The following is a 25,083-nucleotide window of genomic DNA, read 5'->3' on the forward strand; positions in this document are numbered from 1 at the left end:
CTGCACACTGAAACATTTGTTAAGAGCAAAAAATAAACTGTTATCAATAATAGAGTAACGAGAATAACTGACATTTATTATATTTATTATGAGTCAGGCACTAACTCCGTTCATTTAATCCTTATGATAATGCTTTGAAGCTCTGTTATTTATGATCCCGTATTTTAGATGAGGAAGCTAAGGCAACACTAGTGAATGGCTTGCTCCAGAATGTGTAACCAGCCAGTCCCAAAGCTGGGATTTGAGTGCCCTCCCTCCCTTTTGTTCTCTCAGTATATTCTGCACACAATACTGTCATATTACCCACAACACATTATTGCCTCCTCATCTGTTTGCATGTCTGTCTCCCTGTACTAGATAAAACTATCCATGAGAACAGTCATCATTTTAAGATAAGTTTTGTTATCTCCAGAACTTACAGTACAGAGACACTCCAATGCTGTGCTAATGAACCTTTGCAGTGGGAACTCTATTCATTTTCCCACACCCCCCTGCTATGCCATTCTCTGTATGGGAAAGTATTCTGGTGTGAGTCCATCTGAGTACCCCCAAGGAATGCACTGACAAATTCTAACAAGAAACATAGACAGATCATAGAATCTCGTTGAACACCGGGAGCTTTTTCTCATTAACGAAAAGGCCCTGGTTTAGATCACCTTCAGGCTGTACAAGAGGGAGTCCAGTGTTAGGGAACACCTTCCACTCTGCTGTTCCCCAGGACTGAGTGAGAAGCAGCCCATGTTCCAATAAATACACAGACAAGAATCAGGACAGGCTGGCTTTAAACCCAGTGTGTGAAACTAGCAGCTATGTGATCTCTGATGAGCTATGAGATCTCTGTGATCTCTTTGTAATAAAGGCCTAAGGCCTTTACATGGCGGTTGTAGTCATTAAATGAGAGAATGTGAGGTGCTGAGCATGTGACATTGTGACACATAGCATGTGCTCAATTAATATAAAATATTATTACCATCACCATCATCATAATCAGCCATCCTTACCTTCTCACCCTGAGCCGCTGTGGCCTGCGCTGTCAGGCATAAATTTTCATCTCACTGGTAGTGTAGTGTATTCTTTGTTCTAGAGATGGATCCCACCCCAAGGGTTTTGAGTTATGATGCTAGATAAATACTTTCCCAAATCTTTGGATATTTGATCATTTCCATCATGCCAAAGCTGAATTATTAAAACCGCTTTATAGTTGTCACAAATTACATGGGTATCTCCTGCTTCTAACCCAGCCTATGGCACAACTTTCTCTGTGGGTGGTGCGGATGGCCTGTGGCATTGGGGCTCGGCAGTTCTATAACCAAGTGGACTTAATTCAAATCAGCCTTGATGGGCCTGACCTTCATTGGTGTGTGGACCCAGAACCCCGGTGAATTCAGGCTCCTGTGGAGAAGAGCCATCGATGAGTCTGGGGGTCGACTCCTCCTCCTCCTCCTCTTCAGCCTCCTCTGGCTGTGGGGGTGGGGTAAGGAGCTCTCTATTCCCAGAAGGCATCACTGTGGCTATTTCAATCTGAAAAAGAAACAAAATTTCATCAGGCAATCTTCTCTCTCACCCTGTGAGGCAGGAACACAAATTTTGAGTGTATCCATTTTGGCCACAAGAGGTCACTGGTGTTCTGAAGTTGGACACTGCAGGGCCTGCTCCCCTGGAGGGGTACATGTGGTTCTAGTTACTATTATTGTTGGTTTTAATTAATTTTGCTTCTCAAATCTAAGTAATAATTTCCAATGCCCATGGTTTTGGGTTTATGGGTTTAGGCTTTTGCTTTTTCAAACATTCTTACATGTTTATTCATTTTTTAAAAACCCCCATTTATTGTTTTCTAAATACATAGCATTGCAAGAATGCATTATTGTGGTGGAAGATTCAAATTAATCCAGAAGCGTGCAGAATAAAATCCCAAAGTCTTTTTAACCCTGAAGTCCTGACCATTCCCTTGGAAGATAAAAACCGTTAATAAATGAAGGTGTATATTCTAGTCCTTTTAATCTTGGTTTCCTAGGTTCAGTTATTCTGGTTTGCTTGTTTGTTTTTTAACAACTTACACTTCTTCCAGTTGTTTCACTGTAAAGTATCCTTTCTCCTAAAAGAATAGTATATATGGAGATATGAAAACTATATGGTTCGATTATGCTGTGCCATTTCTCATATGCTTTCAATATTATTTTGAGTAACGAGCATTACCAACAACATTTGGGTTTGTTAAAATTGACCTTTTTGAGAGCTTTTACAACAGAGGGCATTTATTAAAATTGAAAAAATACTCAAATATTTTCTCAGGGATTATATTTTATATTCTACTTGGTTTTCTCTTCTTGCATATTTTAGGTAATGAGGAACTGCCCTTAAGAACTCTGTTTGCATTTAGAATAAATCCTTCTCTCAAATCCCTTCCCGTGCCTCAATGAGACAATTCTCCTGTATTATTTAAAAAATGTCTACCTCCCTGACAATATTGTCACCTTAGGCAGGAAATCTGTTCAAGACAGTTTGCTAGTAATATGCAGCACCCACTTTTGGGGGCACACTTTTTTCATGGCATCCCCAGGAATCCCAGCTTCCCCTTTTATCACCCTGATTGGGCTGCTTGATCCTTCCCATCCTTCTTTATTTGCACTTATTAACCAAGCAAAATAACACACAAATTACCTTCTACCTTATTTAATGTCAAAATGACACGCACAATATTATTTTTGTGTATAAAATAAGTACGTGATTAGGCCAGATATTCCCTGAGTATTTTAGATAGATGTTTTATTTCATCACAACATTTTATAAAGATACACTTATTATTTGGTATTATTTTTTTTATAAATTTGAATACATTGCTTCACAAATGAAAAATTATCCTTTTAAAGGAACACTAAGCTCTCTGGTCAGTTCACACTTTTGAATTGTTTCTCTGTTTCTGTAGACTTTCCTCATTTCCGCCCTTTCTGCACTGTATTGTGAGGGCTCCATCAGTTCGTGCCTATCCAAACCCACTAGATGGTACACTCCGAGTTACATGTTTTCGCTTTGTAACTCAAGGCTGTAGCATAATAGGTGATCAACAAGTACTTATTAAATATAATTTTAAAATTGCTTGTCCAAAATGTATCTAATTCACAGCCTTATATTTAATTTCAGAAATTCTACTGATAAGAATCATGAATATGTTCACGCTCACTTTGATGCACTTAAAGCATGAAATCCAACCAGAAGCAGCTCATATTGTATTTGGTGCATTAGGAAGCCATACATAAAGATATTGTAAACCTTGGCCAGAAATCTCCACTTGCGAAGATTGGGCATACTTCCTTAAACAGGGAGACATACGGTTTCCATCTGCAGGATCAGAATGAAGCAGATTTAGAAGGAATAGATCTGCAGAGACCAAAAGGAGGCTCCAGGAAGGGCGGAAATTGAGACAGATGTTTCATGGAATGGAGGCAGCCTAAAGGGAGAAACACATTCCAGACACGTCGCCTTGAATCTTCAGCTTTGTAGGGAAAATGTTTGCACATACTTTCTACAGATAATTGTTTTTCCACTGATCTGATGTGAAGCTGTAAGATCTCACTTGTCATCTGATATAATGAAGCAAAACCAGCTTTTGTGTTTATCAGAACCTGTTTTGTTCATGCTTACTTGCTAATAAAATGTGAACGTTGAACAATTTTGAAGACCAAGGAGAAAGAATCCTTTTTCAGTTCAGCGAAATCCCAAAACTGTAAACTCAAAATGCTCTTCCTGGTAAGCTTTTCTAATCGCAGATGCATTTATTCTCACTATTGAATAGAAATGATTTAGGCTTCTGTCTTTTTTTTTTCTTTTTCTTTTAACAATTTTCATACTGTGTTATGAAGTTGTAAGGCAATGCAAGCAAAGAAACGAAGCCAAGGAAGTATGACCACCTGGCTCTCCATGTGGCTGACTTTTATGCTTATGCTACAGAAACCTAAATTTGGGAATAAACACAAATGGCCAGAAAACATCCCAGCCCCTTTTTCTCAAGCTACAACTGGCAACACTCAAATGCAGATATAATGAGGACTCTGATATAGATATCCATCCTTCCCACATTCTCCTTCATTATTTTTCCTTTTACCTCCTTGTTTTACTCTGACCTGACTCCTCCTGAATTGTTTTAAGCCAATACTTATTATATTTACTTGAATTTTACAAACACAATAAATACAAAGGATCACTCCTGCATATGGCCTTGGACTTGGTCACCACTGCGCTTGCATATCTTCTCAACATAGGACCAGCAGGGCATATCTCTGAGTTGACTTATTTGTAATAAGTTGTCTATTTCTTTCACCTTTTTACCAGGCTTTAGAACTATAGATAGTTTATGTCATGGTAGACTGTGTTTAGGAGTGCATCTCATGCCCCTGCAAGAGTATGTCTATTCCAGAGATGACAAATGCCTGGCCCATAGAGTGACCTGGGTAGAGCGAAGTGTCAGCAGATGTCAGATTGGAGTGATAATAGTGCCAAGAAGAATCATCAGACCTGCTTCAGCCTCTGCACCCCACGCAGCCTTGACTCCATGTAAGCAGTCCAGCACCTTTTTTCTTTTTTTTTTTCTGTGTCCACCACCATCACCATAATCTAAGTCACTACCCTGTCTTGCTGGGAATACAATAGTCTACTTACAGGAAGTTGGCACTTCTTCCATTATACATTCACTCAATAATGAGAATAAGCTCTTAAAAAGACAAAGCTGATCATGTCAACCTCTGCTTAAAATATTCAAATGGCTTTTTTATTGTTCTTAATACACAAGAACAGTGGCCTTGCAGAAGCACAGAAACATTATTGGTTAAGAGGAAGGATTCTGATAATGTGAACATGACTTTAACCTACCTCTGAGGCTTTGGGTGAGTTACTTTACCTCCTGGACCTCAGTTTCTCCATCTGTAAAATCCTGGTATATATAGTATATAGTACAGCTATGTTAGGATGAAAATGTTACTACACATAGTTAAGCGCCATGGAAATTTACTATTATTATTTGCTATTTTCTTTTTTGCTATTTTTATTTTATGTTTGCTATTATTATTAAAATAAATTCGGGCAGTCCCAGTGGCTCAGTGGTTTAGCACCACCTTCAGTCCAGGGTGTGATCCTAGGGACCTGGGATGAGTCCCTCATCAGGCTCCCTGCATGGAGCCTGCTCCTCCCTATGCCTGTGTCTGTGCCTCTCTCTCTTTCTCTCTCTGTGTCTCTCATGAATAAATAAATAAAATCTTTTAAAAAAATAAAATTAATTCAAAACTCTTTGACTTACAAAGTCCTGCATGGCTTGACCCTTCTAGTGTCCTCTTCCTCCATTTCATACCAACTGGGCTCTTCTGCTGCACTGATCATCTGTAATTTCTTTTGCTCCTTGTTTTATAAGACATTTGCATGTACTAGTTGCTCTGCTTGGAATTCCCAACATTCCTCACTTTTTCCCCATTCTTATTTTATTTTTTAACAGCTTTATTGACAGTTCAGTAAATCCATGTAGAAAAAGAAAGTATAAGTATGTATACACTGAGATTCTTGTTGACTCATTGATTTTTCACTTAAGGATGAAGAGATCATTGTTTCTATTAGAATAGAAAATATAATGCAGATTTAATTGTAGATATGAATAGGGTCTAGGATAGAGTCCCAGTGAGGTTTCCATTCCAAGAAATTGAAGTTACTTTAGATTGTTCTCATGATATAAAACTGACCTTAAAAATGCACAAGAAGGGGCACCTGGCTGCCACACTGGTTGAGCATCTGCCTTTGGCTCAGATCGTGATCCCAGGGTCCTGGGATCGAGTTCCTCATAGTCTCCCTTCAAGGAGCCTGCTTCTCCCTCTGCCTATTTCTCTGCCTCTCTCTGTCTCCGAATAAATAAATAAAATCTTAAAACACACACACACACACACAAACACACACACACACACACACACACACACACACACACGAAAAGCATTCCTCCCAAGCGTTCAGGAGCAGCTTCCTGACTCTTGACTTACTAGTGATATTAGTACAGCTAAAGAAAGAAAAAAAAAATAGTGAAGAGAGTGGCAGCCTAAAAAAAAAAATCAAGTTCAGGAAAGAATGGTTTATTATTGTTGCCAGCATTGTTTGGAGGAGAGAAATAGTAAATTTGTTGGATATACACCAAAGTCACTAAAGAGATCATCCCTGATATGAAAAGAAGTTTTACTGGATCTCATCAGGGGCCAGATGAAAAGTAACTGGCATGGATTGAATATTCACTATGTGAGAAACTGTTACGTTCTTTCCATTGATTCATGTGTAATTATCAGAAGAAATCTGTAGAAGGTGCAATAATCGTGCACATATAATAGATTTGTAAACTGAGGAAAGGAGGCGGAGGACCAAATAAATTGCTGGAGGTCACAGAATTTCTAAGTAGTTAGGCCAAGATTTGCATCTAATTAGTGCTGCCTCAGACTGCTTGCTATACTTAATTTTGATTCTGCACTCAGCCAAATAAATGTCTGCTGAATAACCTGGCTTCTTAGGAACCTGCATTCTGAGAAAGAGGGGTTCTGGATTGGGGAAATGAGGATTATCATTTTAAGGATTCATAAATGAACTTTCTTGTACACATTTTAAGCCTCACATAATTTTTGCATGGAATAACTCATCAACCAAAAATCTTATTTGATCATCACTGATTATGTTAGTCGGTTGCTAATCCTGAAGGCTAAAGATCACACCAAGGCCATGTTGCCCTATGGGAGCAGTTGACAGCCATTCAGTCTTCCCCTGAATGACAAGTACAAAAAATATCACATAGCATTGGTGTAGATGGATTATAAAATTCAAGTAGCATTTATTATATTTCTCATTTTTTTAATAAAGATTTTATTTATTTATTCATGACAGACACACACAGAGAGAGAATGAGAGGCAGAGACACAGGCAGAAGGAGAAGCAGGCTCCATGCAGGGAGCCTGATGTGGGACTCCATCCCCGGACTCCAGGATCACACCCTAGGTCGAGGGTGTGATCTAAACCACTGGGCCACCCAGGGATCCCCATAATTCTCATTTTTGTGAGAAATAAAGTATTATGTCAGAATAAACTTTAGTCTGGTTAAACATGATGGCTAAGACAATTCCGTGTATTTACCACAGTTTCATTTTCCTCCCAGGCATTCAGCTAAACTACATTTTCTACTTTCTTTGAATCTAGATTGGGTCATGTGGCTAGCTTTAGCCAATTGAATGAGAAGGGAAGTAATGCAGCACATCTGGCCCAAATTAATGAAGCACAAGGATACTTGCTCAGTCTGTCAACGGAAGATACCATGATGACCTCGAAGTCTCAAGGTGAAGATGGTGAAGTTCTAGCAAGAAAGAAGTTTGAATCCCTGAGTAGCTACTTGGAGGACAGAAAATCTATTGACTTGTATTGGACAGTCATGTCAGCAAGATATAAATTTTTGCTGTGTAAAGCCATTGGGATTTTGGAATTGTTAATGTTGCTAATGTAACTTGCCCTAAAATACATTTTTTCAATTTTTCTTATTCATTTCTTAACTATACTGAGGGGATAATTTTTAATATGTTTATGGATTGATTTACCTAGCACATGTCACTGACATTAGAGAAAAAGTAAATGCATATTTTTGTCACTCTTTCCTTTCTGATTTCTTTTTTACAAATAACTGTTCTTTGAGCTTGCATATTTGGTGGACTACTTACTGAAATAGTATACTACCACATTTGAATGGATTCACCATTATTTCAATTTATTTATTTATAAAACTTAGTATTTTATTAGCTGGATTAAGTAAGAGTTAATAAATCTATATAATTGTCTATAAGTCCAATATCAAAATTAGTTAACAGCTTTTTATTTACTTCAAAAATCATAAAATCACAATATTTGATATTGACTTGCTAGGATGTAGTTATGAAAATGTGAATTCTTTCATGTCTTTAAAAAAATCTATCCTAATAAATTATGATTCATCATAACTTCTTGCAAGATACATCCATGAAGGCAAAAGAAACAAAAGCAAAAATGAACTATTGGGACTTCATCAAGATAAGAAGCTTTTGCACAGCAAAGGATATAGTCAACAAAACTAAAAGACAACCTACAGAATGGGAGAAGATATTTGCAAATGACATATCAGATAAAGGGCTACTTTCCAAGATCTATAAAGAACTTATTAAACTCAACAGCAAAGAAACAAAAAAATCCAATCATGAAATGGGCAAAAGACATGAAGAGAAATCTCACAGAGGAAGACATGGACATGGCCAACATGCACATGAGAAAATGCTCTGCATCACTTGCCATCAGGGAAATACAAATCAAAACCACAATGAGATACCACCTCACACCAGTGAGAATGGGGAAAATTAACAAGGCAGGAAACAACAAATGTTGGAGAGGATGAGGAGAAAAGGGAACCCTCTTACACTGTTGGTGGGAATGGGAACTGGTGCAGCCACTCAGGAAAACTGTGTGGAGGTTCCTCAAAGAGTTAAAAATAGACCTGCCCTACTACCCAGCAATTGCACTGTTGGGGATTTACCCCAAAGATTCAGATGCAATGAAAAGCCGGGACACCTGCACCCCGATATTTATAGCAGCAATGTCCACAATAGCCAAACTGTGGAAGGAGCCTCGGTGTCCATCGAAAGATGAATGGATAAAGAAGCTATGGTCTATGTATACAATGGAATATTACTCAGCCATTAGAAACGAGAAATACCCACCATTTGCTTAGACGTGGATGGAACTGGAGGGTATTATGCTGAGTGAAGTAAGTCAATCGGAGAAGGACAAACATTATATGTTCTCATTCATTTGGGGACTATAAATAATAGTGAAAGGGAATATAAGGGAAAGGAGAAGAAATGTGTGGGAAATATCAGGAAGGGAGACAGAACATAAAGACTCCTAACTCTGGGAAATGAACTTGGGGTGGTGGAGGGCGGGGAGTGGGGGTGAATGGGTGATGGGTACTGAGGGGTCACTTGACGGGATGAGCACTGGGTGTTATTCTGTATGTTGGTAAATTGAACACCAATAAAAAATTAATTTATTAAAAAAATGTAAAACAATCCAATCTTCTCATTAAACTTTTTGTTGTTTTTGAAAAATAGCTATTTTTCTTAAAAATATGCTATTTACATTAATATGTGATAGATTCATTATTGTTATTTTAAAATAAATTAGTAAATAAATATTTTAAAAAATAAAAATAAATTCATAACTCTAAGTGTTAAGGCTTTTTTGTATTTAATGCAATGTTAAAGTGAAAATTTTAATGCAAAAGCAAAGAGAGCTGATGATTTGCAAGTCTCATTTAATCATACCCTCTCTAGTCTGTGTCTCTTCTGGGACTACAGCATTTTGTTGTTCACATGTTTATTTTCTCATTTCCTTTCCTTTTTGTCAGAAAGTGGCAATATTCCATTTTTAGTTGCCAGAAAATAATTCTACTTCGGTTTTATCCTAGTTTATTAAGGTCTCCATTCACCATCATCCTGCTAGGCTCCAGAAACTTTCAATATCCTAGTTCTCACAAAATGTATCATCTAGTTCTAATTGAATGTCTCCAAATAATATTGGTAGATAACTTTGGCAAAGGCTTTAGAAACATTATCTAATAACAAAGTCAGTTCACATTCTTTCCCCCCTTACTGCCCTTGTTCCCCAAGTAAGGATGCCAGGAGGACAATTTAGTGTAGGCTGAAATCAGTAATCTCATGAGGATAGGGGTTGGGGGAGAGTCAATCACAGTAATTGAAAACAAGAAGTTGGACTGAAAACCAAGAGATTTGGAACCTTATAAACTCTAGTCTTTTTGTGTCCTTTTTTTTATGATGGAGTAATTTAGAATTTTTTTTTAAGTTTCAATCTTTCCTATCCTAACACAAAGCAAATTGTTCCTTCTAACACAGACTTTATTGATTCAGAAAGCATAATAAGCCATGGCTTTTAATAAGTAGGACTTCTCTGTATAAAATTGCTATTCAGTCATGTTGATGATGATGATAACAATGAGGATGATGATGATGATGATGTATATATTATCAGTGGGTAACAATTGACATTTTGAATAGGAAAATACGTGCATTTATAGAGGATGTCCCAGGGAGGACCAGTAAATAGCCAATTGCCTTTAAAAGGATAATTAGTAAATTAATTTGTTTCTACTATCCAATTTCAGTAGTAAAGCCTTAAAAAATTTTACAAATTTAGAAACCTGACTATCTTTTAGGGTCAGAATTACTTTAAGCAAATTCAAAAGCTGTACTAACCCAGAAAGCTAACTTAAATTCTTCTACTGCCACCAATATAGTCTCTGGAGCCTTTGTAGTCTCACTTGGGAAGCTAATTATGATCAAAAGATTTTTGGTGACCATAGAACAGAACAAAGGGCTCTAGGCAAGTCAGTTCTATAATACCATAAGGTAAAGGAAGAGCTGTTTTCAAGGGATCAGAATCTTTAAATTTGTTGATGACCATAGGTTTTTGCTATTATTACTATGATTGAATCACCCTGCCAGTAGAAGACTGCTGAATAGTAGTTAATTGGCTTTGAAAATATTTGATTTTATGATTTTTTTCTCTTAGTACCAAAATATATCATTTCCCTTCAACCTCCTTTATGTATTCATATATGTTACAGATTCAATATAGTTTTAGTAGAAGGATTTTTCTCTTAAATGCCCTGGATTTGATTTCTTTCATATTTATGTCTTTAATCAGAGTTTTGATATCATAATTCCAAAGAAAACACTTATGAGAAAATTTGATACAGCCTTAATATCTTTTATACATATTTTCTTTATTCTTCTTGTATATGTTAAGAAATGGAGTATATTTTTACTTCTTTAAAGCCCACATTAAATGTGAGCAGAAAGACTGGCATGATGTCACTATGATTATCCTTTAGAGCTCACCTATCTGCTTCTCATATTGGCCTCGATGACATCAAAAGCCAGTGAGTATGCAAACTGATGGGTGACAACATTACCAACAAATAATTCTTGCACTATTTCCATCTTGTCTGTGTGGATCTTAATAAATACAGGGTAAGCCTGTCTATTCCTGGAAGACTCAAGACAAGGTTAGCCATAACTTGTCCAAGGAGTATTAAAAGGATGAATCTGTGGAATTGGGAAAGATTTAGTGAAAATTAGGCATATTAAAAGAGAGATAGGCAGGACAATAACAGGTCAGTTTCAATCTTTAGTGAGATATTAGTGTGATGGGAGAAAATGTCCAGGGTAGGATTACCCAACTTGAAAATATGAAGGGTTCCAAAAATTTTTTGAACAGTGTTACTTCTAGAAGATTTATAATTCAAGAATCTTCTTAAATGTTTTTTAAGAGTTTATTTATTTATTTATTTATTTATTTATTTATTTATTTATTTATTTATTTTAGAGAGTGGGGAGGCATAGAGGGAGAGGGGTAACAAGAATCCAAGCAGACTCCATGCTGAGTACAGAACCTGAGATCATGATCTGAGGCAAAATTAAGAGTTGGATGCTTAGCAGACTGAGCCACCCAGGTCCCTTTAATTTACTATTTTTTTAAAAAAGATTTATTTATTACCTGAGAGAGAGTGTGAGGGTGAGTGGGGGGAGGAGCTGAGGGAGAGAATCTTAAGCAGACTCCCTACTGAGCCAACTGAGGGCTTGATCTCATGACCCATGAGATCATGACCTGAGCCAAAATCATGAATCAGCCACTTACCTGACTGAGCCACCCAAGTGCCCCTATTTCTTTTAATCTTTCCCTATGTTAGATGCCACAAGACAAAATCAATAGGACTATTTTAGAAAAACAAAAGTCTGGATGAGAAAAAAAAAAGAGAAGGCACACAGGTAGCACACAGTCCTAGGGCAGTATGGGGACCAAATTGAATGCAGATTATAATAATTCAGGACGAAAAATAAACACCAACTGACTCATACTATAAGAGGAGCCGAGGGAAGTCAAACACTTGATCTGGCCCATCCCAAGAGATTCTGATTTCAAAAGTCGGAAGTGTGGCCTAGGCATTAGGATTTCTGAAAGCTCTACAGATGAATCAAATATGTAGTCAAAGTTGAGAACCACCACACTAGAGGGGAAATGTACTCCACTGAATAGTATGTAGAAGACAGAAATGCTAATTAAGTCCCAGAATTTTGAAAGGTTAGTAAAGTCTTGATGAGAATGTGATAGAAGGATTGTTTTACACTATGCTCCGGGGGCCAGAGGCTTCACAAACATTCACAACAGCCTCAGTTCAAGAATCTGCTGAGGTTGATTCTTCAGCTGAAAAAAAAAAAAAAAAAAAGATGGGGAAGAGCGGAAAGCTCGCTGGGAGTTGGATTTCTTGAATTTTGGAGCAGGAAGCCAAGGAGAAGCCACTGGCAGAGCTTTCAGGCTGGAGAACCCCACCAGCTGAAAATTCTTGCTCACAAGATCATCTGTCACCTGAGAGAATAAATAAAGCAGCATCAGGTGCCAGAAACCCAGGGCTTAGCAGAAAAATAGGCATTCAAAGACTTTGAGTTGAGCATGCAAAAAGAGGAAGAAACTTCTGATTGACCTGGTGGCTGGGCTGGCCGCCATCATATGTTTTAAAAACATTCTGGAAAACAGAACTATCTCAAATGCTACTCTGAAAAAAGAGCCATTATACTAGGGGATGTTTCCTGGTTCAGTGCTGCTCAAATGACAGGTCCATCAGAATGACGGAAGGAGTGAAGTCCCTGATCACTAGCCCTCTGGGGCTTCTGATTCATTAGGTCTGTGGTGGGACCTGAAAATGTGCATTCCTGACCAACTCCCAGGCGATGCTGATATTGTCAGTTCAGGAACTACATTCTAAGAATAGCTACTCTAAGAACAATAAAACAGTGCAATAATATAACTCCTGATGGAAGATTTCTCCAAGTGTTTGAGCTCAAAATTTGCAAACAAGGGACACTAAACAGGAACTGACCAACATCTGGGTGAGGCTAAAGCAAGATTTTCTTCCACCTCCTAATTTTTCTTAGGTACCCCATGTCTTTTCTTGAGTGTCTGTTGATACCATGTATTGGTTCTGGGGAATCTGCTTTTGCTCGGATTAATTATTTTGGAGACTCAGGATCAACTTGTCTTTAAAATAGAGTTAGTTTTGTGATAATACTGTATGTGCACTTAATCCCTCATTCTTTTTCATATGAAGGCCATGGGAGACTTGGTAATGAACTAATAACAAAGGATCATCTTGAAGGAACTACATCTGTATCTAGAAGAATCCACTTATGTTGTCATTACTGGAAGAGTCCAGCTTGACCCAGGTAAGATGAAGATAAAGCAAAAGGAATTAGGAGAAGGACTATTTAGATTTAAATTTTTTGGATTTTTAAATCAAAGTCAAGCAACTCTGATTTTATACTATAATCATTTTGGATTTAAACAAGTTCAGACTTAATTTGCAGGAGAGGTTAATCTATAGTTTTTATTTTTCCTCCAAAACTTCATAGAAGTAGAGGAAATACATACATATTTGTGTTACCTTTATGTTTCTGGTATTGTTTTATTGGAGTGTATTTACTTAGCATTTAATTTCATTTCAGAGTCTTTTCTAAGCTCTATTATTAAGGTGGCTTTGATACAATTCGAGGTAGAACATAGAAGTGAGAGTGAAATTTCAATTTCAGGTACAGGAAGGCCTTTGAGATAAATTCATTGATGCTCTTGGATTGATTTTAGAGCTTCTGGGACCAAAATCTACAGAGGACACCTAAGAGTGATCGTTGGCATGGTGGTAGGTCTCTTAAAGGCAGGACCACAATTGTCCTAAAAATCGGGGTTTTTCTGTTGATGGAAGAGCTATACTGAATTTAGTAGTTAAGCCTAATGGCTGGAAGGCCACCATCCTTGGGGTTGGGGGGGGGGGTTTACTGAGGAAGAATGACTAGGCTAATTGGTGGGTGGGAGAAAATACTAGGGCTGAGTGTTCACCCTCTCTTTTCGGGGGAATTTCCTGCCTGTCAAGAGCATAGATTGTTTTGTCCCTTCCTGCACTAAGATTTACTGGATCGGGCACTAATCTGAGGATGGTGGTTAACCACTGTTGCTGAAAACTGATGGCATATCTACTTCTGGAATTTTATATTATGATGCTCATAGTTGCTTCATACCTAAGTCATACATTTCAACCCAGCCTTTATTGGTAGTAAAGGAGATATTTTGGACTTCATTTGTCTGAATCTCATTCCTGTTACTCTACTAGGTCTGAACTTAGGTAGTGCATTAGGAGGAGCTTATATGGGGTCCCTTAAAACCTAACACTTATTGTCCAGAAAAAATTCAGTATTGTATGTATCTATATGTATTATAATACAGAATAATATGCATTTTATATATGTACCTGACTCTTGGCTTCATATTATGTTCCTAACTCTTGTTTTCTCTTTACCTTACTTTACTAATTCATATTTTTTGTGCCATAATGTAAAAGAATACATAATCAATCATATATAGTATAAGATGTGATTTTGTAGATATCTACAGATTATATCTACAGACTATATCTACACTCTATAATATAGACTATATTATGTAATTTTAGAAATTCTTTTGTGAGATGTTGATGTAAACGGGTATTTTATCTCTATAGTAATATTCACTGTATATATCTATCTATTGCTGTACACATTATAGCTTTTATCCATGTAAGTAGCCTTAAATACTGTGATGGATAAACACATAAGTAAAATGACATGTCTGAGATTCTCAACTGAGGACATATTTGGGGACAATTTCTCAGCATATATATTTTGTAACAGAATTCATAGAAGCCTTATGTCTCACCAGGTAATTATAGATGTGTGTGTGTGTGTGTGTGTGTGTGTGTGTGTGTGTGTATTTCACTTTCTGTATTGTGTTGAAGCTGCATATTTATAAGATGAGTAGATAAGTAGGTACTGAGGGTCAGAGAAGAACAGGTATGATTTCCCTGCCCCAATATCCTTGGCTCTCAGCAGAAGACAGGATGGCAGATGTAAAGTGAACTCATGCCCGATGCAGTCAACCTGAATTACAGCTGAAATTCCATCCCTTTCCTGGAGGTTTCCATGACCACAGTGCCCAAGCTTCAGTGGCTAATGACTGAATGAGTGATTTGATGATAAAGCTAATATTTATTAAACATTTACCATGTGCCAAGCTCTAAGTTAGGCAGTTAACAAGCATTATCTTACCTAATCATCATAAGGTAGCTTATAAGCAGGAAGCTGAAGCTCAGAAGGATTGTATGATCTTCCAAGGCTGTACAGTTGGTGTACAGACCTAGACTCACACACAGAAAGTCTGGCTCCAAAACCCACGTCAATCAACACCATGACAAAGTGCTTCTTAAGGATGAAACAAATGTACACATGAGAAATACCCAAAGCCAGTGGTTTCTTTCATTATTCTTTGCAGTGTGTGGGTTGATCGTTTAAATGCCAGGCAAAGTCAAGTTAGGTAAACAAATGTCCTCATCGATATATTCACTTCAATTAGGATCCTCACTGTGCCAGTCAGTTCTGAACCAATAATGCCAGGCCTTCAAAAGATAATATTTAAATTATAGGTCTGCTTCTCATTAAAAAAAGAAAATGGAAATCCAGAATGTTATTTGGATTTTCACTCTAGCACAGACTAAAGTTTTTGTTAAACAGAATGGAATTTTACATTTATCTTTTTCCAAAATTGTCCCACACAGTTGATAATAAATCTTGAAGCTATTGCTTGTCATTATGATTATGTCAACAATTGGCTTCTGAAGGTTTTAAAAGGAGTGAGACATTCAGCCTAGGTTACTAAAGATGTATTCTTAAGGGTTTCATAGGCTGGTGTGTGGTTATCTTAAAGTGCAATGGAATTTTTCTCTGAACATGAGCCTGGTGCTCAAACTGATTTAAGTGATCCATATTAATTATCTAAAAGAATGCGACCATGAAGACTGGCAATGAAAGCTCTATCTTATTTTCTATTTTATCTTGAAAATGGAAAAGGAAGAAATGTGCTTGGCAAAGTCTGCTCAATCCCCACATTTCTCACAAAGCAGCTTTCAGTTCAGTATTGTGTTACCTCTCGATCCCTTAAATACTTTGACAGCTAACACAGACGCTTAGATATTGTGTTCATTATAATCACTTGAAAATTCTTGCTTTTCTGATTCCTAACAATCAAATTACTTAATTCCAGAGGAAATAAACCTCAATATTGGACACAGCTAAAAGAAGTAAAGATTAAAGAGAAGAAGGAAAATAATGGGAGCTTTTAATGCCAAAGTCTCTCTGGTTTGGCATTAAAACAATCTGGTTTAAATTTTACTCTGAAATTTACTAGCTGAATAACCTTGGGCAAAATTCTGATCCTCAGTTGTTCTTAATAATTAATAATAATAATAATAATAGAATAATTTCTCATTTCAAGGGACAGTTATGAGAATTAACTTGTGTTTGTGGTCTCATAAATGAGGTATAATTCAAACACAAACAAGTCACTGACAAAGACCATCAATGTTCTTTCATTTCCTATATGAACCTATATGGTTGTACATGATGAGCCTATATGATTGTATGTTTGTTGCTACATTTTTTTAAGTTTTCTAATAGTTTTAAAATAACATTCAAATAGTTTAACACTGTTTTGAGAGGAGCATATGGAAAGTTAATCAGACAACCATATTAAAAGCTCATCAGCAAAATTCTTCCCTCCCTTCCTCCAGAGTGTCTTCCATGAAGAAGATTAGCGTTTATTTGTTGCCAAATTCTGAAAAGAACATTTAATTCAGGTTGAGCCTAAGTTACTTCTTCCAATAAAAAGTGTTTTATATGCAAACCATAAGTTTGAAACCTTAAAATGTATTGTATAAACTGGCCAAAGAGAGACATCATTTCAAATATAAGGATAAAATTATTCCATGCCTTCATCACCAGAGGAAATAAATAGTAGAAATATTACTAATTTAATTACTTTTTGTTTAGAAACTACAGAGATGGTTTTTGAAATAAGCTACCTGTTAGCATTACCAATCTATTACATTTAGGTAACCTAATTAAAAATACTCTTTATGTATCATTTCCAAAGTGGACTTTCTTTCTATAAGTCACCCAAAATTAATTTGATTCTACTTAAGCAATTTCTAGTGTTAGGGGCATCAACATTTATTCTAAAATTATTTGCATGGCACCATATTACCATGATGACAACTGAAAAGAAACCAAAGTTCAACAGTTACTGAATACAACTGCCTTCACTGAGTTTTTGTCCATTTATACAACTCCACTAAATTTAATTTTCATTCCTTTAATGAATCCTACAGGTTCTTCGTCTCTGAAAGCTATTTTTAAAGTTTAATTAATTTGTTTCCATGGCAGTTTTCTTTATAAGGATGATTTTAAACAATTTAGCTACTTATTCTCTTTACAAAAGAAAAAACAGGATAATTTTAAGATCAATGGAGAGTAATAGCAAGGAAAGCATGTCTCTTCAAAAAATTTCCTGTTGGTCAATTATTACTGATATCCCTTTTCAGTTGTTATTGCTGTTTATTTATGAATGTATACCCCACCTCATTCCAGAAATTTATAAGGCAGTTTTTAAAAGCATGTGTGGTAATGCTTCAGTCTATACAAGGACATTAGGATGATAGGGAAGTAATATAAAATGAGGAGAAGCTCCTGGGTGACTCAGTTAAGCATCCAACTCTTGGTTCGGCTCAGGTCATGGTCACATGGGTCCTGAGATAAAACCCTGCCTGGGGTTTCTTGGTCAGCAAGGAGACTGCTTGAAGATTCTCTCCCTCCCACCTTTTCTCTACTCACACTTACTCTCTATATATAATAAATACAACTTGAAAGAAAAAAAGACAGAAAGAAAGAAAAGAAGAAAGAAGAAAGAAAGAAGAAAGAAAGAAAGAAAGAAAGAAAGAAAGAAAGAAAGAAAGAAAGAAAGAAAGAAAAAGACAAAAATTTGGGCTCCAGATTTCTGAGCAAAATGACTAGCACAATTAGTTACAAGATGTAGGGCCCAGAAAATAAGCAACTTCCTTAAAACTTGCAACCCATTTGGGCAATTCCTAATCCATATCCTCTTGAAGAGCATTGTATGGGATCATTGCAAATGTCCTTCACACTGTCCTACATTAAATACAAACAAGTGTTCCACGGGGTTCTGAAGTAAAACTATTCATGATGTCTATTGAAGATGCAGGGACACTGCAGATTCAAGTAAGTAAAATTAACTACATATAAGTAAGGTAGTGTAGGACAGGATAAGTCTGACTGGGTGGAGCCAAGGAGAATTTCCTGCAGAAATGGTAGGTTCATATCCTCCATAAATATTAATATGGCCACTGAATACTTTTCTGGGGAAAAGAAGTAACTCATGGGCAGGGAGCGTTTCTCTTAGACTTCAGAGAAATGAAAAATCAATAACCCCAAAACTACTATGAAAATGAAAACACCAAATACCTACCTTATTCAAAGACACAGTCTCAATTTAAGTCACTCAAAGGATACCAAATTTTGAACTTATGAAATTTTCAAGGAAAATAGTGAAATATTTCCTTGCATTCCAAATCACCCAATAAGTATGATTTTTATAAATCTATATACAGATTAGATAGATAGCCCATGACATAGATATACTATGTTGGAGAATGACTATCTACATTTATTCTTTGAAGTAGTTAGTCTTAAGCCATTCTGTATTACAGTAATTAGGTAAGTCTATCTATAAAGGTTACTTCCAGTTTACATTATTCGCCCATAGAACAATGCTTTCTTTCTCCTTCAGTGGTGCGGGAGCACCAGGGTTCAGTTCAACTAAAACAGATACCAAGTTAAAAGAACAATTTGGAACCTGGTAGAGAATGGAGGGGAGATAATAGAATTTTTTATTCATCTGCTGGAAATTATTTTCTGATATGAGAACATAGTTTCACTATAATTACATGTCATTAGTAACTATAATCTTAGTCACTTACTTGTTCTTTACCTCAATATTCTCATCTATTCAATGAAAATGACAATAGCATTTCCTAGTTTTGTTGTCAGAAATGAAATAATGCACGTGAGAGCCTAGAATAATATTTGGCATATAATACATGCTCGATCAAGCTTAGCTAATCAGAAATTTGCTTCATCAGAAAGCAAAAAGTTCCTATTTGGTCTTATGGGTTATATCCAATTCCTTCTTATACCATTAAAGTAAAATAAAAGCTAAGTAAAAAAAACTCAGAAATTTTATGTTATACCAGCAAATTTATCCATTCATTATTCACTGGGTAACATAGAGTATCATGATGGAATTGCTGGGCCTGAGATCTGCTCTTAACATCGAATCTAGCAGAGCCTGGATATTCTAAATCATCAGAAATCATTGTTTAAGTCAGCAATCTGGAATACTATTATTACATAAGATTTTCAAACCCAGAAATTCTTTCATGACCCTTTCCAATCACTAGGGAGGTAATGAATATCCTATCAGCAGTAGAGATCAACAAAGCTCTGTTGAGATTCTAACTCCAGGGCTGGGGGGTGGTAATTTGGCTCATTGTTAAATATATCACTGGATTCATAAATGCAAGCCTTGCAGCAGTGTAATTCAAATTTGGCTTTCAGGAAAAAAATATAATTATGGCATATTGTATTAGTTTGCTATGGCTGCCTGACAAATTGCCATACATTTAGCAGCTTTAAACTATATTCATTTTTTTAACAGTTTCTGTGGGTCAGAAGTCCAGAGATGGCCTGACTAGGTTCTCTACTCAGGCTCTCACAAGGCCAAAATCAAGGTAATGGCTAGGGCTGTGAGCTCATGTGGTACTATGGGTTCCTTGGATCTATAGTATGTGGTTTTCATGTGCTCACTGGCTGTTGCTTCTCTCAAAATTTAGAGACTTCCTGCACTCCTTACTATGCGGACCCATCCATCTTCAAAGCCAGCAACAGATAATTTCCCTCACCTTGAATTTCTCTCATGCTGCAAAATTTGACCCTGACCTCAAGACACCATTTTAAAGGGAGCATAAGTGTACAATGGAATATTCCTCAGCCATCAGAAAGGATGAATACTTACCATTTACATCAACATGGATGGAACTGGAGGGTATTATGCTGAGCGAAATAAGTCAATCAGAGAAAGACAATTATCATGTGGTTTGACTTATATGTGGAATATAAGAAACAACGCAGAGGATCATAGAGAAAGGGAGGGAAAACTGAATGGGAAGTCATCAGAGAGGGAGACAAACCATGAGAGACCCACTATAAGAAACAAATTAAGGGTTGCTGGAAGAGAAGTGGGTCAGGGAATGGGGTAACTGGGTGATGGGCATGAAGGAAGGCACAGGATGTGATAAACACTGGGTGTTATATGCAGCTGGGGGGGTGGTTATCGAACACTCCATCTGAAATTAATGATGTACTATATGTTGGCTAACTGAATTCAAATTTAAAAAGAATTTAAAACAGAAAGGGAGCATAAATATAGGTCAAGCCAAGCAAGAGAACTTCCCTTTTTAAATTTCAGTTGTGCCATATAAAATAACCTAATTATAGGAGTGATATCCCAATATATCCATGTTGTTAAGGATTATAGAGGATGTGGACATACTAGGGGATGGGACATTTCAGGTACATCTTAAAATTCTGCCTACCTCATATGTCAGAGGCCTTAAGGATTAATTATTTAGTCTAGAGGGTCTACTATATTGGCTTACAATGCCAAGCCTTAAAATTTAGAAGAAAGAGACTGTCATATATTTTAAAAGCATTGTTCAATTTTTCTGTAAATTTGTAATTTTAAACTATTAAAGCTGTCTTTCTATAGATGATAAACTCTAGGCTAAGATAGGCAGAACCATACTCTTGGCTTTGAGAACAAAAAATAAAGGAGCCTAGTTTTAGCACTCTCCATGTGCTTTGTTTACCATGAATTTTTTCATCAACCACACCCTATATGGGTATGTTACCAGTGTTCATGCAAAAAGTATCACATAGGATGGAGAATGTATTAAACACTTGCTCTTAATTTCTAAAGGTGAGATAAATAAGATTATCAGGAGTTATCAGAATCTGAATTTCCAGGACTAAATTCAAGAAATTCATATCATAAGTAATTGCATTCTAGAGTCCATTCACATGGCGGGATTCATTGGCTTTATTTTACATTTTTCCATAAGGAATTGTTTATTAGTTCTTTGTTTATAAAGCAATTCACATTAATGATTTGTTAAGATCTGAGATGATGTTCTGAATTTTGTTCCTCATGTTATTTTATTTATTATATCATATTGTTTTTATCTCTTTTTTTTATAGGTGTTGGGTGAGTAGGTTGGCTAATTGAATTTTGCTACTGTGCCAATTTGGTTAAAAAATATGCATAGTTTTTAAATGTACTATGTTTTCATTATAGCATGGGTATATGTATATATGTGTATCATGTATCTATACACTGGTTTTCTGATGTTGACTTCGTCACAAAAGGTTATGAAACCCGGGATAACTTACATATTTCCATTAGCAACAAGAGATTATTTAGTAGCTCCCTGGAGCTCTCAGTTGTTAAGAATACTGGGTTTGGCTAGGCCAGTGTGAAAATTAAGGAAGCCTGAATGAGGTAAGTGGGTACAATGCCACCACGTATTTGGTACCTTGCAAGAAGTTTGCTATCTCAGAATAAGCAAATACCGAGGAAATACTAAATATAATACTAAATTATATTTTTCTCTATACACTTACTAGCTTAAATTTCTTGATGGCAGAAAGAACTTCACAATCTCATGAGAATATCTGTGCATCTAAAAGGAAAACTGTGTGGAGGTTCCTCAAAGAGTTAAAAATAGAGCTACCCTATGACCCAGCAGTTGCACTACCAGGGATTTACCTCAAAGATAAAGATGCAGTGAAATGCTGGGACACCTGCACCCCAATGATCATAGCAGCAATGTCCACAATAGCTAAACTGTGGAAAGAGCTTTGGTATCCATCGAAAGATGAATGGATAATGATGTGGTCTATATATACAATGAAGTATTACTCAACCATTAGAAAGGACAAATACCCACCATTTGCTTCGACATGGATGGAACTGGAGGGTATTATGCTGAGTGAAGTAAGTCTCTCAGAAAAGGACAAATGTTATATGGTTTCACTCATATGGGGAATATAAAAAATAGTGAAAGGGATTATAGGGGAAAGGAGAGAAGATGAGTGGGAAATATCAGAGAGAGTGACAAAACATGAGAGACTCCTAACTCTGGGAAACAAACAAGGGTTAGTGGAAGGGGAGGTGGGCAGGGGGATGGGGTGACTGGGTAACGGGCACTGAGGGGGGGCACTTGGCAGGATGAGCACTGGGTGTTATACTATATGTTGGCAAATCAAACTCCAATAAAAAAAAAAGGGCTTCTGACAGCAAGGAACGGCTTTAAAGAAGTCTTCAGATAAAGCTGGTTGCCTTCACAATTTATCTAGGGCAGCCTTGAGCACTTCCTAGCGTCCACTCCCAGGGCTACCCAAAACAGAGGATTCACTTACCGTACTCGCCAAGCCTCTTGATCCTATGAAATATCTTTTGAAGAAATGACAAGTAAATTTAAACTACAATATTTAGTTCTGTAGATAACTGCAGATACATACTTAGTCTTTTTTAAAAAATATTTATTCAATGGGAAAAGGAGCAGGGCAGATGAGTTCAGCCCTGAAAAAGTTTCTCCTTATACTCTCTGCTGATGCATTAGGTTGAAGGTATGGAGGTCACGTATAGCAAGTTGGTATTAATGATATACACTCAACAGAACATGCCCTTAACATAACAGAAGATATACAGCAAAATGAATCAAACAGTGAAAAAAGACCTGAAAAATAGAATCACAACATGGCAGAAAGAAAAAAAAAAGGTCTTCTGATAAACCTAAGACTTTCCTAACAAGACAGAACGAGAAAAAGGGAGACAAAGGAGTGGAGGCCAGGCAGGGGAGAGTGAAGACAAAATAGAGGAAGATGGAAAGGAAAATGGAGTCTGGGAGAAGATGTGAAAACTATCGTATTGTGAAAATGTGATTCTTGAATTTCATCAGGCAACATAATCAACAAGAAGGTTTATCCTCTTAATATAGAACTAAGTTCCATTTGAATATATGCTTTTGTCTAAATATTTTATTTCCCTAGTTATCAAAAGTAATATTCTAGGAAGATTTACACTTGAATGACTGCCCAAAATATGTTATGATCCTGTAAAGGTGATGTAATTTCCCTTTTGGTTGATTTCTACTTAATTAGTTTTTGTCAATGTTGTACATTAATTACACTCTAACATTTCAAGGTCTGTTTGTTTTCTGATTCAGAAAAAATTAGTCTGTATCCTTTAGTTATGTAAAAAGTCTAACATTTAATTAGAAATATGTCATATCAGATTTATGTAATGGGCTGTAACCTTGCCAATGTCTACATTACCGCTGAGAGATAATCAGTCATTTCAGAAAGCACATTCACTCTTGGAATGCAGTGGAATTCCAAATCATCATCCTTTCTTTGCATTCTTTTTATTTTCTCTTAATTTATTTTAATCTCACATCTTTTTCCTTTGCTCCAAACTTCCCCAACTTTCTCATCATTGCATGTATATTATCTCCACTCTTCCTTATTGACTGCATTTTCTTCTAATTTTCTCTTCTAACTTGCTAGAAACTCTTTTGTTGTTGTTGTTTTAATTTTACAAGAAGATGTAAAGGAAATGAAGTGAAACTTGAGAAAGCAAAAGAGTGTCCCAATGTTAACTTTCAACAACAGATTGAACAGATTCTGGAGAAAAGATTCATATGAAATTATGAAGCTATAACATCTCTATTTACAAATAAAAATCTATTTGAAAGGAACAAACTCAGTAATTCCCCATATGAATGCTTTTAAGTCTCAAGAGGGGATCAATCAGTTACCTCAGCTTGACCAATAGGTATGTTTTCATAGTTGTACAAATTAGCCAGGTCTTCCAAAGTGGCATCATACGTTTCTGAGTCATAGTTGATGGGTTCCAGAGTTGGAGCAGTCACAGCAGCATCAAAGATGACAAGTCCCAGAATGAGCCTTGCTAGCATTTTCATTTTTCAAGCTCTCCTAATCAAAAAATACTAAAATGTATAAATATTTAATTGATAATAACTCATGAAGACTTTTCACTAAACAGAATGATAAATCAATATGAGTGCTTAGAGCTCAAGCTTACACGGATCATTTATAAACATAACACATGAAATTGTGTGGATTCTGAAGACTATTGATACCGATGCTCAAATTAATTCAGAAACCTATCTACGCTTTTACAGTAGATACTGTAATTACAGTGAAATTAAGTTTATTTCATAGAGAAACACAGAGAAAATGGGATGTGGAAATATTGTGATACACTTATTGACAAAAACTTTGCATTCATTAGAGTTTTACCTTTTACTAAACATTAAGTTTCTTTCATCAACTCTGGGATGTAGGAAGGAGAAGGAGAAGGAGGACTGGAACTGTCACTTCATTTTACAGATGAGGAAACCAAAACAGGTTTGGCTAGTGATCTAACTGGACTCAACTGTTCTTTTGTACATTCAAGCCAATGGCTTTTTTCAGACAAAATAATGAAAGGTTTTCTTTTTTTTTTTTTTTTGTCCTATTACTTCCTTGTTGTCTCTGGGTATCATTAATGTATATATAATTTAATGTATGTATAAATTAATATTTCATGCAATATCTTTCAAAACTTATTATTAGCTAAATGGAGCAGAAAAGACAATTATTTTTCCTTTAGTCCTCAGTGCTTTATTTCAATTCTTAATAGCCATCTGAGCTTTGAACTCAGAATCAATAGGAATCCATGTCTAAAAGGCACTATTTGGTAAGATTTCCTTACAGGAGGATTTCTACACACTTAAGATTAAAAAGCCCTTTGATTTCTAATTCTTCAATAAGTGCAATTCCTATTTTCCGTGATTATAATCCTGCTTTTGGGAGAGATTCAATCAAAATCTTATAATTTTATTTATAGTATATATAATATGTTATACATATA

The 25,083-nt window shown here is 36.2% G+C and overlaps 1 protein-coding gene across 1 annotated transcript in view; it reads right to left on the bottom strand.

The window, feature by feature from the left end:
- Positions 1 to 24,139, bottom strand: part of EPYC (epiphycan) — a 36,499-nt gene extending 12,360 nt beyond the window's left edge. The window contains exons 1-2 of the mRNA XM_025992343.2: positions 23,966 to 24,139; positions 1,350 to 1,521 (exon numbers count right to left, since the gene is read on the bottom strand). Coding sequence (XP_025848128.2) covers positions 1,350 to 1,521; positions 23,966 to 24,130 — 337 coding nt within the window. The 5' untranslated portion in view covers positions 24,131 to 24,139. The remainder of the gene's footprint in view (positions 1 to 1,349; positions 1,522 to 23,965) is intronic.
- Positions 24,140 to 25,083: the final 944 nt, after the last annotated feature.

The sequence above is a fragment of the Vulpes vulpes genome, chromosome 10, assembly GCF_048418805.1.
Source record: "Vulpes vulpes isolate BD-2025 chromosome 10, VulVul3, whole genome shotgun sequence".
NCBI lineage: Eukaryota > Metazoa > Chordata > Mammalia > Carnivora > Canidae > Vulpes > Vulpes vulpes.